A 20316-nucleotide genomic window follows, 5' to 3' on the forward strand; every position below is an offset into this window, starting at 1 on the left:
CCCTTCGCCACTGCCATCAACGACATATTGTTGGTCTCGATTAAAATTATTCCAAATAACTGTAACTTTAAAACAAACTATTAATGTGTGTTTTTTCCACTACATATATGTATAATTTTTCAATCCCATAAATAAAATAACAAGAAATTATTTGACATTGAATTGTATCAAGTCAAAAATAATTTGACAAAAGATTGTTTATTATTCAATAATGGTGTGGCTGTAAGTGAATATTATTTTGATACGACTTTCTTATTGTCTTTGAAATTGATGTAGTTTCCATTATTACCGACGATTAAAATTGGGGAAAAATTACATAATACTTATTATCGTAATAAAATATTATTTATCAGATCTCTCCTTGACTAAAACAATGTATGTATTCATATTACAAAAATTACACAATGTGCACTAATTCTTGATAGAACGATGTATACTAATTTACGTATAAAATGAGCCGATAGAAATATAAAAAAAACAAGTCTTATATTACAAAAATAATAGAAGATGTAAATTATTATATGTACATGAAATCACATGGGATACTTGAATTGGAAATTCACCCCTTATTTTATTATATATGCTGGCAATACTGGGCCTATTTTAGTGATAGAATGATAAAATTTAAATTTTATTTTATTTATCTGAGCTTCCCTTTAGTGAAGTATGGTTAACCTATGATGCTTGACAGTTCAACAACCATTTTGGTGATTGCATTCAATACGTCATAGGTAGGGTATGACCATATTTTCGACATTAAATATACATATAGGGCTATTCCAAAAATCAATCGACTTGTCAACAATTCAATAAAAAAAATTAATGTTAATGCCGTAGTAGATAACTATTAGATAGTAATAGTCATCACCCTATTTTACTGCTCATAAGTGACTATTATCAAAACAAAATCAAAAATAGAGATTTCTCAAATATTATTCATTCAGATTGGAACAAAGAACATTTTGACCAAGTAATTTCAAATCTCAAGTGGGTTTTGTTTTTTTTTAAATTATGGATTGACACGTCACATAAAAACAGATTTACAACATGTTTTAATTAAAGCATACTTTCTGTTTAAGAAGCACTAAGAGCTTAATAGAGGTGATGAAAAATTCGTGTTACAGAACGACATAACAAACCATTCGCACGGTAACATTACAGAAATAGTTTATCATCCATAAAATCTCACGCCGGATCCTGGCCATTTTCCTCTGCTTTCTTCTCATTCCAGATGTGACTCACGATCGCCAACGCGCCTCCGGGAATAAACCTGACAAAGTTGTCACCCGTCAACGGCCCCAGGGCGTACAATCCCTTCGGAGCGTTTTGCACAGTATGCGACGCCTTGTCTATATAAATAGGATTGGTCCTACTGTCTATGGGTCTATCGGAGTGTACACCTAAGCCCACTCCGCACCCTTGGAATTCAGGATTACTTAAGGAATCAAACTTAGTATTATTTAACAGTGAAGATTTGTCACTGCTCAGTTGGTATGCGGTGTTATTATTATTTACAAGTTTGTCATCACGAGTTTTATCGAGTAGTGATGTATTTTCAGTATTTACACTTTTGTTTTCTTGTCGTGTCATTTGCAAGCCTTGTCCGACGATAAATTTAAAATTGTCCCAAGTTTTCAGCAAGCATGTCCTGCCATAGTTGTTCCGTTGATTGTCTTCTTTAACGTTCGGGCTAACGGTCTTTGAGTATAAACACTTAATACACATTTCCGACGGGTGATTAGTTGATTTCCTGTTCTTATTTTGTTTTTGTAGATTTCCTAGCCTGTCGACTTTTGAAAATACGTCTGATTTGAGGCTTTCTCCGTTGATATTCCACGTCAGATAATCAGAGTCGAAGTTATCAGGCAGGAAATGCAAGTCTGGACGCGATCCTATTAACACAATGCACAGTGATACTTCCATTTCTAATACCTCATCTGTCTTAGTATTCAACAATTTGACAGTTCTCGTTGCGAAATAGTTAACATCGGATTCATCGTCATCTTCTGAGATCGGTTTCCCGTCTTGCATGATTTCTAAAAGTATGTGGTCCGGTAAAGCTGTGTACAACTGGTGGTTGCCGGACGTTCCTTCCTTCATCATATGATGGACCTAAAATTACCAAAATGCATATTATATTTTTAATAGCAAAATAATTTTATCGTATGATAATAAACTATCTGTCATTAAATCACTCGTATTACAGAAGGGTGTAGACAACAACATAGAAGAATACATAGAAACGACAGAAAAAGTCGCAGTTATGAAGAAATAGCAATACACAGAAGGAGAGGGCTTCAATTCCCACTTATGCATACTATACGCACATTGGGTATGTCGCAAACGAAGACTTAGGACTCTAGAGAGAAGTCTTATACATATTCCATATTACAAATTTTGAAGGCAGTTTGATTTTTGAATTGAATAATTTTATGTGCAGTTGTATTGGTATCAAGTTCATTATATCGTAGTCTAGCGCGTAAGGCGCTGGCCTTTCATCTGGGGGCTCCGGGTTCAATTCCAAGTGAGGTCACAATATATCATTTGATTTTCTCAAAGACAGGCACCTCATATTCCTGATCCAACTGATCGCTTACCTGATGATATTCAGGATACAGCAATGGAGGCAAAGCCTTTAATGCGGCGGATGGCCCTCGGTAAGCGTGCGCCACCCTCAGCCCTCCGTTTCTCAACCGCAAGATGGCGTCGGCTGCACTCAGACCAGAACCAATAACCAGGACCGGTAACGTAGCTTCAATTCCTGAAATGATTACATGAATATTTAATAAACGCCAATAGTTTTTTTTGATTTTCTCCCTTTTTAATGTACCTCACCTCGTAGGAGGGTATCAAAGCGGTATCAAAGCGCAGAGGTTCGGCTTATCATCTGCCGCTCGAAGAGCCGTATTGGAATCATAATTAAACCATCTGAGTAGGTCTATCGACCAAGAGATCAACTCGTTTTTCACAATCACGCTGCTCTTCAGATATTCCGGTGTTTTTTGCAACTATTTCAATCATTTCTATTGCTGTCTCATTTGAAGGCCTGAAAGTAAAAGTGGACCCAGTCCACTTTTATGTAAACTTCAATTAAAACACCATGATTATTTTGTGGGATTGTTGTCCAATACATCAAGTATTTCGACATATTGGAATTATATGTTTTTATGTCCCCAGTTCTTTGTATTCAAAATATTTCATCGAAAGGCAAGTTAATATTCTGTCACCTTATTTTTGGAATATATCGATTATAAGACAAATGATTTTTCCTATTCTATTGTCTTTGAAAACAGGATGCATTTATAATCGATGGCGTCATACAATCAACACAACGGGGAGTACTTTCTTTAAAAAAATGTTGCGCACCTTTGACGGTAAAGAAGACACTATTTTATGGAAAATTGCACATATTAATGACCCAGAGTCGAAAAGAGTTCAGAAAAATCAGAAACAGAATCTGAAGAAATTTAAATAGTAAAATAACACTACTTCATAATACGGTTTGTACATATGATGATTTATTTTAGGGGTGCGTCATATAATCCATACAATACACTACATACTTCTGTAATAGTGACTCGCAGTGTCTAGAAAAGCTGATAATGGGTTAATAAGCGAATGAGTGTTTGTCTATGTGGAAATACTTGAGAAATTAAGAATATTTCAAGTGAAAATAATGCAGTATATTGTAAGGGAAACATTTTAGCATACTTAATTTGAAAATACCTAAAATGAGGACATAGTGCATAATAATTCAAATATTACGATTAAATTTGTGAAAATAAAATACCTCCAAAGAGTTTGAACAATACTGAAATCTACCGAGTACTGTTACGGTAACACTTGATGGAGACATGTGTCACTAAATTTCAAAACCCGCTATAACACCCTTTTGAAATAATTAAGACATATAAATCAATGGATTCGTTATTAAATCGCCTCCTTCAAAATCCGCTACGATTGACTGTCATTTATGAAACAAAATCAACGCGACTATCAATTCCCGCTTTAACACTATGTGTAACATTCCAAAACCGCTTTAACACAACTGACCAATAGAAAGCGAAAATCAGACTAAAAGCAACATGGCCGCCAGTACATTTACATTATGAGATGCGAGAAGAATGTTATATTGTTGATTTGACAATTTAACTATTAAAATGTGTGACGAACTTGTGAATATGGTTAAATCTCCAATTAATAAAGCAAGGAAGTGGTTGAGCCAACCAAAATCTTGGAAAGTCAACCAAATGCGCCAAAAACAGTAAGTTAAATTTGACATAAATATGTTAGAAATGAATTTCCAGTGGCAATTATGAGTGGTTAAAACTGTTCTTTTCTCTAATATATTTTTTTACAAAGAATAGATTGTCACAAAATCATTTAAAATTCTTGTTCTAATATAACTATATAATATTTTGTATACGCTAAATAATGATACCCAGCAGATAAATTAATATAAAAAGTTACTAACTGACTAACTAGTTAAAATACGTACTACGCAAATTTTATCTAATTAACTGTTTCATTTCAGATATACATATATTTTGGTATTGAGAAAACAAAATTTTTGTAGGACATATGTAAAAAGTTTAAATAAAAATAATCCTAATTCATCCTACCACGTACCGTACCACCAATGGAACATTCCTACATTAAGGGCGGACGTGCTCAGCGTGGGTCAAAATGGAGCTTTTATTCTATTTTCAAAGCATGATCCTGGACATACCTTAAACGTTGTAGATAATCTATTTATATCATTTTGAAGCCTTATTATCCTTTATATTTATTTTAAACATTTGATGACTGCATAAAGTATTTTTATTACATAACATAGTATTCTTTTAAACCTCTCGCTCTAATGTTTTAGAATATAGTCATATTTCAATACATAAATGTGCAGTGGTGTTAAGATTTTTTACATTTATTAATTTTTAAACGCATTTATAAAACCATCAGTATAATATATATCGACATTATTATTAGTATTACACATAACACACAGCTTATAATTAGTATTATCTTCAAATGTGTTAATCTTGCCCATTTTTTGAATAATAAAATGCCCAATTCTTGTCAAATTTGAGATCACAGAGATTATCAATATAATTTTTTATCGTAAATATTTCACTATAATAATGTCGATATAAATTATACTGATGGTTTTATAAATGCGTTTAAAAATTAATAAATGTAAAAAATCTTAACACCACTGCACATTTATGTACTGAAATATGACTATATTCTAAAACATTAGAGCGAGAGGTTTAAAAGAATACTATTTTATGTAATAAAAATACTTTATGCAGTCATCAAATGTTTAAAATAAATATAAAGGATAATAAGGCTTCAAAATTATATAAATAGATTATCTACAACGTTTAAGGTATGTCCAGGATCATGCTTTGAAAATAGAACAAAAGCTCCATTTTGACCTACGCTGAGCATGTCCCCCTTAAGTTGTCAAAATATGCTATAACCTTCAATGTGTATTTCAAAAACCGTTATACACTATGTAAGTTACAAAAGCTGCTATAACCAAACATGTAACCCTTTTATTTAATCAGTGGAATAGAATATAATAATAATAGGTATGCAAAATATTTTCAATAATGATATATCATTGGGCAAAAAAAGAAAAACATCAATAATCCCATTATCCATAAACTGAGAAGTTTTTATTGATTTTCTCAAAAAAAAATGAAAAAATGTTATACAGTACACTCTCAGTAATACACCGCTCGATTATCCGACAACTACTATAATCCGCCGTTATTTTTACTAGTTGAAAGCACAAAATCAAGCTCTATAATTCGCCGGTATTCGATTGTCAAATTCAGTAGTTAGCCGCGTACAAGTATACAACGCAGATGAGACGGGTTTTTTTTGGAAACTTCTCCTTTGTAAAACGTACATTCAACACGAAGAAAGTAATGTACCAGGGAGGAAACTGCCCAAGGACCGCATCACAATAATGCCGTGCTCCAATGCAACCGGGACACACAAAATGAAACTTTTGGTCATAGGAAAAGCCAGGAATCCTAAACCATTCAAGAATACCTGCCTCAATGAACAACTGGTGATTGACAGATTACTCTGAGCAACGTTTGCTCTTAGATAATCGGATTCCTTTTGACATTCTTAGAGCAACGTTTACATTCACATACCTACACCACATTTCATCATAAAACATATCTCTTGATAATGGCCTCTGCAACGAGCCCGAAACGTCGAGTAAAGAAGGAAGAAGGAGACACGGTGAAAACCCAAGAATATACTACGATAACTGGTGATTTCCTGTTTTTAATATTTTTCTTTTCTTTTCTTTCGACCATGTCCGATCCTAATAGGATCATATGGGCTACCACAGAGTAGAGGTTTGTATTGACAGATTTTGTTTTTTGTGGAAAATGGATGTCAGTCACTTGTTCAACCCATTAGGTCCATACCCTGACACACACAAATTGAAAAACAATATGTGTACTTGCCAGACCCAGGATTCGAACCTGGGACCCACGGCGTTATAGTCGAACGCTTAAGCCGCGCGGCCACCATGGGCGGAATTTTGATATTTAGTTAGGTAATAATCTTAGTTTATAAATATGTATAGTTTAGTAAATACTTAATTTTGATTATAAATAATACGGTAATTTGCTAGTACAAATTTCTCAAAAAAACTATTTTTACGAAATACCTGTTTTAATTTTTACCATATTTTGTATGCACACACTATAATCCGCCGCTTTCACTAATTGGACACTTGTCTGGTTTTTGGGGTGGCGGATTACTGGGAGAGTACTGTAGCGGGTTTTGAAATTTAGCGACAAACATACTAAATATATTTTATGCATCGGTAGATGGCGGTCTGTTTTGACATTTTATTATAATATCTTCAAGGAGATTTTCTTGAATGTCCGTGCAATGCATGAGATTGGTATTCGTCATGCTATTAATTACCTCGTCCATCTGTCTCAAGAGTCTTAAGGGCAGCCTGTAAGCCTCGCGGGCTTCGGATGGCGCCTCCGCCCACTCCATCCCCGTCCGGTTTCCTCAGAGAGTTCGGTCTATCGGAGGCACCGGTGGCTAGGATGACGCGCGAGCACACGTAACGGAATGATTCTTTTTTGGCTGAGTCATACCTATAAAAAAAAAATTACAAATTATAAAGAGGTGCGCTTTACCAATTTAGCCAACTGCACCACACATAATTATGACGAAGTAAACTAATAGTTTCTGCGTATGTTTCTGAATAATTAAGATTGTTCAATAATGAATGTTACATTTTAAAATCTTGTGAATTATTCGTTGAATAAAAATAATAGTTTAATTTGACAATTTTTCCTGTTAAGCGAACAGGTTGGTTTTAAAGGAGAGCATTGGAGCGAACTCTTTTTTGAGTTGCTCCGCTCTGGTACCTAATACTTGCTCCGGCTCCGCTCCGGGTAAATAGTTTTAGTAAGTATTATATGTATACAAATGTTAAAAAAATTAAAATGTCCGACAGCAAATCGTCTCTCATTATTTCTTCTATCAAAAAAGTGAGGTTATTTATCACTCGGCTGTGTTATTTCAAATAATTCCAGTGTTGAAATATACTATTTTCATTGGATTTTAAGACGAAAATTTAATAAAAAAAAAATATTCGGAGCAGTGCAGCACTACAAATTTTCGGTACTCCGGCTCCGCTCCTGCTCCGGGTAAAATCCCATCGCTCCAGTGCTCCGTATTCCTGCTCCGAGCTCCGTTCTAATGCTCTGTTTTAAAGTTAGTTTTTTTCTATGGTTTTGTATATTCAAATAGATCAAAATGTCCATTTTTATTAGCTGTGATAAACCCTTTATATCAATAAATATAAGCAAAATAAAAGATTTTAAACATTTTAGAAGTTATAAATCATTAGGTATGTGTTGTGTGAAACCACAGAATATCATATATGTGTGTATTTTATTAGATTTTGACCTGATTGATTTATTGTATTTTTTCTTACCCGGAAACACACCAGGCGGCTGTGGCAGGACACCCGACTGCAGCACAATCCATCTTGCCCAAGAACTTGATTGGTTTCACAGATGTCACTAGTGTGTTGTTTCTGAAGAAACGCTGGAATGCAGTAATGACAGAATTATAGATACTTCAACACTCACTTTAAAATAATGTCTGCAACAATATATTATCTTAGTCTGCAGTGATATAGTTACTAATTAACTGATTATGAGCTCAGGCCATATTCTAATAGTGTAATTATATTTATTACATTGTAAAAACAAAAATCTGTCAATACAAACCTCCACTCTGTGGAGGCCCATATGATCTTATCAGGATCGGACATGGTCGGAAAAAAATTACACATTGATGATATTAATTTAAAACTACGCAAACCATCACAGCAGACCCAGCGTAAAAATGGATTATTAAAATCATTCCTTCGAAATGAATTATAAGTAAACTCTCCCCTAATGAAACAGACTGTGTTGAAATTTCCAAAAGCTAATTTGAATCAGAAACTACGGTCCTAATACACTCAGAAACCTGATGCTTCCGATTCAAATCCTTCAATTCTGGAATCGACTGGTCCTGAATAGCCATTAGTATGCCGACCAGAAATAGCGATATAATTCTGTTTAAAATGTGTGTACCAACCTGTAAACTGGTCTGCATGACATAGCTCTCGTAATAAGCCGCAACGGTGGGCACGGGAGCCCTCTGATCAGGCTCCAGGGGGGGCAAACGGTCTTTTCCGGGCAGCGTCATCCATCTTGCGGGGCTGAGGGTCACCACACCGGAATCAATGTCGTGCCACGAGCCACCGACAGGACCGCGGCCTAGCACCACATGGTCTACCTGAAATAATACAGAGACATCACTTCTAAGTACGTATGTTGAGACAATTTAAATAAAGTTTTACATTTTTGTGAATGCATCCAAATTTGATAGAAAAAAGACTTAAACGAAATTGAAGCCAGAACACCTGGTATGAGCAGCCAATACCTTACGCATTGGACTACGTATATTCTTTAAGAGGTATGTTTTTTATGCGGACTTCAATTATTATTGGCCGATTAAAATTAAACGAGCTACTACCATATGCCTGGTATAAACCAATTAATTACTTGTTATTTAATTTTATAATATCTCAACAATATTAAAATATAGAATTTTAAATGAGATGAATTTTTTAAGAAATCTAATAAAATCATGACCTAGATGCCTGTGTGATAACGCAAAAATTAATGTAAAAAAAAAACATGTTTTTCTAAAAATGCCATCACCCATATCAATTAAATTACTTTTAATTTTGTAAAGCTGATTATAGAAAGTGATTTGTTTACGTGAACTTCCTCCATCCAGTGAAACTTTTCAATAACAATTACTTGGCTTTAACCAAAGATATTAAATCTTCTTCCATATTATTTGAGAAGGCAATTTTAGTTTGACATACTTAAAATACATTAAATTAAATTACATAAAAAATAAAAATGAGAGATCAGTGGTCCTCTTTTGCCTTCACTTAGGGTTCATGCAAGAAGGTTTTCTTCGATATCTTTGACTTTAATACTTTCAGTACAAAATGTTTTTAGTAAGGTTGAATAATTGTAATATGGCAGATTTCATTGCATTGGATGTAGGCAACATAGAAATCGAAGACCTGTTGTTGACACATTGGTTGTTAGTTACACACTGTTATTTGCAATTTTACGTGAACCCACAATACCGAGAATGTCAGAAACATCGGCTGCCACTGCCAATGATATCAGTATGATGAAATTCATTATCATTCTTTTAATATCGCCTAATTTAAATAAACATAATTCTGTCACACAGACTAAAACACTAGCATTAAGTGGAATTATAACAATATCCACTAACACACGTTATCTGTGAAAGTGTAAAAGATATTGTGGATGATTTTGAGCACGAAATGTGACAAAACCTATGTTTAATTGATAAACCATTAATGTTATTTTTTGATGAATTGGTACTAAAACAATCATCATATAACAATGAAGATATTATAATTGATGCTAATAAATAGATAATAGATGTTAATAATGAACAATACATATTTATACATGTCTGTATGCAGAGGTAAACAACGGTAAGTCCATATTAGCGGCATGCACATTTAGGCGCTTTCCCGCACATCAAGAAGCGCACGGGCTTACACACGGTAAAGATCATACAAATAACCACGCGTGATTAAAACTTATCGCTGAATACGTACTTTATATAGTTCTGAACTGAAAGTATATAAGGGGAAAATGGATTTTCAAAGGAAAAATATTGCAATGACAGTGACTTAGCTGGTTTGAGTCCGTAATACTTATGAAAAAGCAAAAGAAACAGAGATTTTAGAAGTAAAAATCAACTAAACCCTGTATAAAGCAAACTATAATAGATATTAGGTGAAAAATATTCTTCTATCTGTAAAATATGCCATTGACTTATACAATTTTACATATTTCATAGATAGAAGAACAATTTTTGTTTATCAAGGTTTGGTTAGGCAGTTTAATCGAATTTGAAAAACCATCTGCAATTTGTATTCTTAGTTCAATGAGAATAAATAAGTATGACCGACAGAGTGTACATTATTTTAGTTGGATCTCCACAGTCTAGTCAGGTCTAGGCAAGATTTAATTTAATATTAAAAACAAACCAATAATTATGACTGACAAAGTTTAGTATGCATGCACTATCTATATCGAATCTTCACAGCCTACTGCCACCCTCCGCCACAGGTATCATATACAAGATGCACTTCAAATTGCAGCTCAACATTTTGGAATGCAAAAACGGAATTAGGCTGAAGCTCTGAGTATTATCTGACATCTTATTCCGTCTTCCATTTTGTTCTCGCTATTAATGGAAGCAGACGTGACTGTGCTATTTCTTATCACGGATCTTTTATGTACCTGTGGCGTTATTTCGGCAGGTTTATCAGTGCAGGTAAGATTCTTATTTGGATAGAAGATAAACAATGATGACTTTATTGTAAACAAGAGATAGTGAACACGCTTCTCAGTGATTCTGAAACTATTTTATATAATTTAATGTACATTATAAAAATTGGGCGAAGCATATGGACACCCCAACGAGTTCATAACAAATAACACGTAACGAGTCAAACCAGTGGCTCTTCTACTGGCAAAATTGAAATAACTAGGACTCGAACCTGCATCCATACAATATTATGTATAACTACAGTACATTGGCCGGAATCTGATGGATAGGTTTCGGGAGTTTAGTTCGGCACCATATTTTTTTAAGATTTTGTCTAATAGGTGTAACATTTTTAAATCTTATGAATTATTCGTTGAATAAAAGAAAGTATATTCCTCTTTGGTTGGTGTCTGTATAAATAATCAGTACTCTACAATCTCGATTTGTCTGAAACTATATATTTATTTGATTCCTGTTTACGTTTACATGATGTATGAAATTGAAGCAAAAAAAGAATCAATGGATCACTGATTAAATTAGGAACTAAATAGTGTCCCCATTGCAGGTTCATTTGCAGAGAACTTCACTCTACTGTGACATTTATTTGCCAATTTGCATGGTGTATAAAAAGACAATTCGTCACGAATAGATAAGCAGCCAATAATACTACACTTCGGCGTAATTATTTAGTTGAAAAATCCTGTAAAAATTATGTAAAACTGTTTATAACTGCACTTAAGTATGTAATCACAATGAACATAAAAAAATGATTGCCGTTGAGTATGTAAAAAAATCTGAATGGCAACTTAGCGATCTTAACACTTGTAGAGTTTACCACGTTACCTACCCATGCTTCACGCGCTTGCAAAGTAATTTCAAATGTCATAACAGAAATATTATTATAGTCCAAATTCTTTGGGTATTTCTTAATAGTTATTAAAAAGTATTACAATGCATTAGGCCCTGAATGAAGATAGAAGATTTAATAATGTGATGTGCTTTATTGAAAATACATAATTTAGTATGGTGTAGTCTGCGGCAAGTTTAACGTGAAGTTTCGAGAACTACAATACTGGCATAGATCGCAGCGCCACGATTGCGGTCATGACACTTCAACATATCATTTTCGCACTGTCATACATGCTTTCTTTTTCATTTCAGTTGACAATGCCTGATTAAAGCTGATGAAATATTTTAATTAATAAATTAAATCATGTGTATTTATTCATATTCAGTCTCAAATAAAAAAATATTTACTAACAATATTAGTTTCAGAAGTTCAGGAACCACATCAATCATGCACAGCCACAACAAGAGCAATATGTTTTTTTTTTTATCAATAAGATAATATTGAGGACATGATATTGTGGCTTAAATCTTTTCCATGATAAAGCAAAAAAAAAAAAAAAAACAACTTCCTAAATAGAGCAGTAATCAAAAGGGCATGTAATGAAATTTTTTTATCTTTTGTTATGTACATAACACCTATCATCCTGGGATTTATGAGATATTTTTCTCAAACTTCTTATCTTGTGTTGTTTAATTACTTGCATAAAGTTCTGGAAGTTTGTTATTTCATTAAAAAACAATGATTCAACATGCAAATGTGATGCATTTCAATCATGCATTCAAATAACATTATAATATTAAAAGTAAATTGAACATTAAAATACCTTTACAATGGGTCGGTTATTGTTTTCTTAGAAAATATTATTGAATAAGATTCGTAGGCAAAAATATATGAGATGACAAATGGTGAGGGTCATTTAAGGTTGTACCTCAGTTGAGGCACGGTCTCAAAAGATCGTGGCTAGGCGATGCGCGGATTGCGGGTCGCGGGTGCAAATGACGCCTGCCAAACGAAATATAATTTGTCATATAAATCCAACATACGTCCATTTTATGTTCTGTTTATTGTTCTATTAGTAACAATAATAATATATTCATTGACATGTTTTCTTTTTAAAGTAATGGGTAACGTTTTTAGTCATCTTTACACGATTTAAGAATTAATACGCCGGTCGCCATCACGAAACAAAGTGACGTGTTTCCAACTTGACGTTCTCTCTCAGAATGCGAGCGAGTCCAAAATTTCGTCGCGCCTATAATTGAAAATTATTTGCCGTTTCACTGATGTTATCACCTTAATCACAAACTGTATATCTACTAGTATGTACAGATGAGCTGGATATTGCGAAATTTATAATGATCCAAAGACTCCGCTACATGGGACACATGGTGAAGAATACATCAACATTGAAGTTTTAACATCGAAAAAGCCAGAGGTGTACGGAGATTACCTTCTCGACTGCTGAACATGGCGGCTTTTATTTATGTAACGATAAGCGGAAGAAGATTGCAATGTTTTTTTTTCCACGATTTTTATGTATAGATTAGAATAGAAACAGCTTATCAATACATTATGAATGTATCATTTAGTTATACTTATTGCATTTTATGTTTCGGATACTGGAATTTCCCCGCCAAGTATACATACGTAAAGAAAAAATTTACATTGAACAATTGTTCGTACTTTCGATTACTCATGAAAATCATCGACATGTGTTGTAAAATAGATAAAGAAAACAGAAATACAACATTTTGATGACTCTAATCTAAAAGACAACAGTGGCAATTGTAAACTTTTTTTACACTTACAATATTTTCATACTAGAGTTAGAATTATTATACTCGATTGTAGTTGTTCGTCATTTTCTGTCGGGAACACAATAACTTGTAGTTGTTTGTTGTTTTAATTTGGTATGACGTCCAACTACTAAAACTAGTTTTATATGGATACATAGTTAATATTTATGTAATAGAACTTTATATTCTAATATTACACGATAGTATGGCTTTATTATATGAATACGTGTATTAAATAAGGCTCTAAGTACCAAAAAGTAGTATTGCCTGTAGTTTCAAAATACCGAGTCATTGCAGTAAAATTTCATGAAGCAGACCTTTTGAAAAATGTAGTTTTACAGTGTGAAGCAATCACGGCAGCTTCTATAATTTTAGGTATTAAGAACTCGCAAATGTCAACACACCATCGTCAGCTATTTTATATTGAATGCCGTTAACCACTGCAGTGCTACTTACACCATTATAAATAAAACACGCCAACGGACTTACAACATCGACAGGTTTAATTATTTTGCTGTATTTTTTTGACTTGCTTGAGGCACTTAGACTATAGTTGAAGTGATTGGCGTTGGTATGTAGAATATTTTTCTATAAAAATGTCAGTTTTTATTATTTTGGTACTTAGCGCCTTAATTAATACACGTATTAATATGTCTATTGCTGATAAATACAGTATTCGTGAACTGCTTGATTGAAAGGTTTTGATATTGACTATTCGATGACAAATGACTTTTATTGTCGACTGAAACAGTTGGTTTTTTTTTTCTACCAATAGATGTTACTGTACCTTTTGTATTATAACACTTGATGGAGAATCTAGAATGTTTTTATTGTGTTTATATTGGTAGCTACAGAAGAAGTACGCAATAGTCCATATTATATTTAACATGGCCGAAATTAATTAAAATCAAATTTTATCTCAGTTAATCAATATATAGCCGAACTTGGTTATTAAGATGAGACCGACTGAATTTGCTCATTGTAAGCATTACTCGATTTCTCATTATATAACATTGTTCGCGCCACGTTCTATTTAAGCAAGCGTAGAACATAAAAAATCTGAAAACTAACGTAAAAATCCCTGAAACAAGCATGGCATTCATAAACTACAAAAGAAGTTGTTTATTGTAATGAAGTGCTGAGCCGCCGGCGCTGGTAGGTACCTACCTACTGATACCAAGAGAAGAATGGATGACTCACATGTAGACTGGCAGGATTTTTCGTCAGCGTCATTACAGTTAGGGGTATGTGGACATCGCGGGGTATAATATTATAGATAACACATATTATTTTGATTTAACAGCTCTGCGCAGGCTGGATTTATTTACACTAAATTATACAGACATCGGTTGATATTACATTATTGGTTACATTGTAGGTTACAACAGAGAAGACACATTATTATTACGGGCTATTGTCGTAACACTTTTAATTTATTCGGGGCTGACGCCGGGGCGGACTAATTTATTTGGGCACATTGCCGAGATTAACACCGAAACACTTTATCGGACACGGGATTCGTTTTAAGGGTGGTTATATGGATCACTATTGACGTAATGATGGTAACAGGGGTTCACTGAATTGAAAGGAACTAGGAACAAGCACGGCCTGCATTTTTGTATTGAGGAAAGCCGCGCGACCACGTCCCCGTGGCGCTGGGCACGTTCCTCTCTCGCCCGAGAATTTGCACTGCCCGACAATTATCTAAGTCACAGGTCTAAGGGATCGGCGCCCTTTCGCGCTCGGAAGGCGCGGTATCCGTGGGGTGCGGGGCGGGTTATTTGTCGGGGAAATTATCGGTCAAGTGAGAACGCCATCTCGCACGGCAGGGAAGCCAAACTTTTGGTCGGGGCCCTCCTGACTTTGATTAGGTTGTGGATTTGGAATTTGAAATTGTCGCGCCGGGGTCTTCTTTTTGTCTGGTAACACTACTGACTTCACAAAGCTTGGAATTTTTACATGCAATTCCAACCGGATTGCCATTCCGATTTTTTTACATACTCAATGGCAGCCATTTTTTTAAGTTCACTGTGATTACTTGACTACAGTTGTAAATGGTTTTACACAAATTTTACTGTAGTTTTCAACTAAATAATAACGGTGAAGTGTAGTATTAATGGCTGCTTATCTACTCGCCGTGACGGATTGTCTTTTTATACACTATAGATTGGCAAATAAATGTCATAGCAGAATCACTGAGAAACGTGTTCACTATTTCTTTCTTGTTTACAATAAAGTCATCATTGTTTATCTTCTATCCAAATAAAAATCTTACCTGCCGAAATAACGCCACAGGTACATAAAAGATTGTAAATCTCCGTGATAAGAAATAGCACAGTCATGTCTGCTTCCATTAATAGCGAGAACAAAATGGAAGACATAATAAGATGTCAGATAATACTCGAATTCAGCCTAATTCCATTTTTGCATTCCAAAATGTTGAGCTGCAATTTTTAAGTCCATCTTGTACATAATACCAGTGGCGAAGGGTGTAGGTAGGCTGTGAAGATCCGACATAAATAGTGCACACTAAACTTCGTCAGTCATACTTATTTGTTTTCATTGAACTAAGAATACAAATTATACATGCGTTGGTTAGTTTTTAAAATTTAAATAATCCCTGCCTAAAGCACACCATTATTAGAGAAAAAATATCTATGAAATAAACTAAACTTTAGATATTTTATAGATAGAAGAATATTTTTTATCTATTATAGTGTGGTTTAGGCGGGATTTAGAATTTTAAAAACTAACCAATTCCATCTGCAATTTCTTAGTTCAATGAAAACAAATAAGTATGACTGACAAAGTGTAGTGTGCTTTATTTGTGTTGAATCTCCACAGCCTACCTCCACCCCTTGCCACTGATGTCATTTAATAAATATTTCAATAATCTAAGGAAAATATGAATTATAAAAATGGAAAAATTTTGATTGCAGGAAGCAACATTGCAATGTTAGTCACTATTGGCTATCAATTGTTTCACTTTCATCTATGCATAGTGCTCCTTATTAGTTAGTTTAACATAACATGGACATTCTTTCCATCAGGTGTATAGCCCATTTGTAACAATATGCTGGAAAAGGGCAAATTATAACATAGTTAGATAACATATTAAGACTAGTTTTCTTGTATAAAAAAAAAGTTTTACCTGCTTTTCTGGAAAATATTTCCACTCCACCATAGATGGAAGATCCATTCCTGTGTCTGCACCGGGATGTGTCAAGCAGTCCATCTAGAATTATAATGATTCATTATTATTAGATATTTACATTTGGAAATTTAGTCCGATCACAATAGTATCATGTGATCAAACTGATGAAATAGCACTGGGTTTGTATATCGCTTGGCAATCGGATACATGATAGGGCTCGCACATCAGAACTCGCTGCATGCGTCTTACGACGAATTCGTCGATGTGACGTCATCGTAAACCAAGAAACAAACGTTATCAAATGGAGCTTCGCAGATTGGCCGATGCAACTGCGATGCTCCTGCATGTGACGAGTTGCGTTTGCTAGAGCCTGCATGTCGATATCGACAAATGTCGACTCCGCGCATGCGCACAGCCGCACAATCGGCCATTTCTGTCTCTGTCTACACTGTCATTGCTCAATCATCGTTGGTCACCGCGTTTGACGTTTGTGCATACAATCAACACAATAAAAATGGCAGACGAGAGACTTCTCCTTAAATGTCTCCGGTACCAATACATAATAATCGCTGTTTCCGCGTCTGATGACATATTTGCGCAATGGCGTCGTCTAGCTAGAGTATATTTTGACGTTTCGGGAGATTACGTGCGAATGTCGATGTTGCTAGAGATGTGCGAGGTTGTATCTATGTAAGTTTTGATTTATGGCCGTCAGGCACACAAGGCGAGTTGTGATGTGCGAGCCGGCTTAAGGACCCAAGATGCACAAAGCGCCGATAAGGCCGCCCTAAATGCCACAGGAGTAATATGACTTAATAGATCAAGGGGAGGTCTTCATGCAGCAGTGTATAAAATTGATTTTGACAATAAAGTTCGCTTTTATGTAAAAATACAAAGAGATAGTAATTATGTACCTATCTTTTATTTTTGTTTAGTATTATCATTATTTTTGGTGTTAATTAAGTTGTAACTAAGGCAGTAGACTCACATTAAAAAAATATTCCTATCTATATTAATAATTTAATGACACCATTTTATAATTTAAATGTATACAACATAGATTTATTCAGTGAATTATTTTATCTCCCACATCATTATTTCAATGTTAAAACACGACATGGTCATCTTTATTTCATTTATCCAAGGGTAAAATAGACATTATGTTGGGCAGATGATTATTTTAATAAATTATGACACTACAAATTGCCGAAAGGTGAAATTAAAATTGATTTATAAATTATTGAAATTAACAACAGTAAATAATAATATATGACCAAAGATTTTAGAATATCATCATGAAAAGAATTTATTTGTTTACACAAGCCTTTTTAACGGCTAATATGATAGAAAATTGATATTGAAGCAGCTGAAATATTATGATTTTTTTCAAACAGGAAACCATCTTGATTATTTCGATAACACTTCAGATTTATAAATGTACCTATTCAAACCAGTTCTATTTACAGTAGTACAAGTTAAATAATTGCGTGACAGCCTGCAACTGAATTACAATAAAATAAATATTGGTATATCTGATCACTATTATTTTCACGCATGAGCAAACATAAGCCTAACGTTATATGAATACGAGAGGGAGACAGTATATACTGGTATATCTCATTTATTCAATTGAAGCAAGGCCTGAACAAAAACGAAGCATAAGTGCGAGTGAGAAAGTATTCGTTACCCTTATAATCTCTGCGACACGCGCTAGAGTAAGATAAAAGGTTTACAGATCTGGGAGATGGTTTGCTACGGTGTAGCCGGCAAATCTTTGCTTATTGCATAACTAAGCGTCGATAACCGTGTTGCTAAAATTGCTATTTCTTGTGTTAAACATAAAGTGGTAAATATTTTTAGTTAATTAAGTAGAAAAGATGGTTCTGTGTGTTGTATTAAAATATAGTAGCCGTACTGATAAGCAAGAAGATGGTATTACGTTTCATAAGTAAGTTGATACATGTTCGTGATAATTTATTTGTATATTATTATATATTTTAACATCAGTGACCTAGTGTTTCTTTAAAATAACTTAAATTATGGATATCTTTACATAATGGTTGCATTTTGACCGCTTAAAAATACTATATAATGTAAAAAAATAGAAAATTATATTTTATTTCTGAGCGTCTAGTGCGAGCACTTTGGGCGAGCACTAGCGAAATGGTCTATTGTCTCGAACATTTGTAGACGAATGCGTTCGCTCGCCCACAAACCAAACGCACGACACGCGGCTTCATTTAGCAATGCAACGGGTGGCGTCTAGATGTATCTATAGTCTATGAATTGAAGTTAGTTAGTGAGGTGAGGTGAGGTGCGGAAAGAGGGTTGAGCAGCTACATCATAACAATTATATGTTTTATTTGAGTTTATTTATCAATTAGATGAAAACCAAAGATCAAATCTATCTATATCTGATAGACAATATATTAAAAAAATATAATTTTTAAGTGAAATCATCGTCGATCGCCCAAGCTTACTTAAGTGTGATACTGAAGTATGTGTCTAAAGGTACTGACAAGATATTAATTAAAAATAAAACAGCAAGTTAGAGGGGCGCACACCTAGATCTAACCATTGTCTATCTCATTGATTTGATAAATTATATTCAAATAGAATTGGTCTATTTTTTCATTCTGCAATCTAATTACATTTTATTTCCGTATTTCACGCGGATGAAGTTACAGGCAATCATTTATATTGACATTATATTCATATATAATATATTTACCAAAACATTAAAAAAATCTTCGCACTCATTGTTGATGGAACAATCCCTAACATCCCAATTGATTTGCTAGCCACCGTGAAATCCAACAAACACGCCGTCATAGTTGGTACTATATTTATTTGAAAAGTAAAAAATCATTACCAGCAATGGAATGGGGTTCTGGCTGCGTCCCTCCAACCCTTCTGCCAGGTCGTGCAGCCTCTGGTTAGGGAGTGGTCTTTCGGTCGGCGCATTTTGGAGCCTCGCGTCCAGCATTGGTTCCGGATGAGGCTCTGCACCTTTCTTGAGCACTGCCCAGTGCCCAGCCAGCTGGTATGACATGCATATTCCGCTGGGGCCATTTCCTGCAGGATTTAAGATGAATATTTCCATGAGATGTGAAACGGGTAATGTGAAATCTTTTTTGAATTTACAATATGTAGTTAAATAAAGAGATGAAGTGTTCTATATATTATAGCCAAATTTTTAGTTCTATTTAACTATCTGTAACATTCGTGGCCAAAGTCAGCCATTCAGTGAATGGTTTATGCAACAAAATAGTGTAGAAATTGAGAAACGCAAATGACAGAGGCTGTCAAAACCGTCATGTATTTCACAACCTACAAGGAGGGTACTGTGTCACTACTCTCTTAAGTCAATCTTCTGTATCCTCCTCCTGTAATCTCCTAGTATCGTTAACACGCGCACTTGTAAAATATTATGTATTCATTCCATTCGAGTATCTGAATAAACACAACAACTCAGTGAACGGATTATAAACATTCAACCCCTCTGTTGTTACGATAAGTTAGCCGTCTAAACTGTAAATCGCTCTAAAAATTAACAACCAAGAGAGGTGCTGTTA

The 20316-nt window shown here is 34.3% G+C and overlaps 1 protein-coding gene across 1 annotated transcript in view; it reads right to left on the reverse strand.

The window, feature by feature from the left end:
- Window positions 1-611: 611 nt before the first annotated feature.
- Window positions 612-20316, reverse strand: part of LOC147077947 (oxidative stress-induced growth inhibitor 1-like) — an 83443-nt gene continuing 63738 nt past the window's right edge. The window contains exons 3-9 of the mRNA XM_085961010.1: window positions 19614-19816; window positions 16739-16822; window positions 8641-8841; window positions 7988-8100; window positions 6958-7139; window positions 2598-2761; window positions 612-2112 (exon numbers count right to left, since the gene is read on the reverse strand). Coding sequence (XP_085817136.1) covers window positions 1186-2112; window positions 2598-2761; window positions 6958-7139; window positions 7988-8100; window positions 8641-8841; window positions 16739-16822; window positions 19614-19816 — 1874 coding nt within the window. The 3' untranslated portion in view covers window positions 612-1185. The remainder of the gene's footprint in view (window positions 2113-2597; window positions 2762-6957; window positions 7140-7987; window positions 8101-8640; window positions 8842-16738; window positions 16823-19613; window positions 19817-20316) is intronic.

The sequence above is a fragment of the Rhyacophila brunnea genome, unplaced genomic scaffold, assembly GCF_057557595.1.
Source record: "Rhyacophila brunnea isolate RB1 unplaced genomic scaffold, BYU_Rbru_1.0 scaffold_12, whole genome shotgun sequence".
NCBI lineage: Eukaryota > Metazoa > Arthropoda > Insecta > Trichoptera > Rhyacophilidae > Rhyacophila > Rhyacophila brunnea.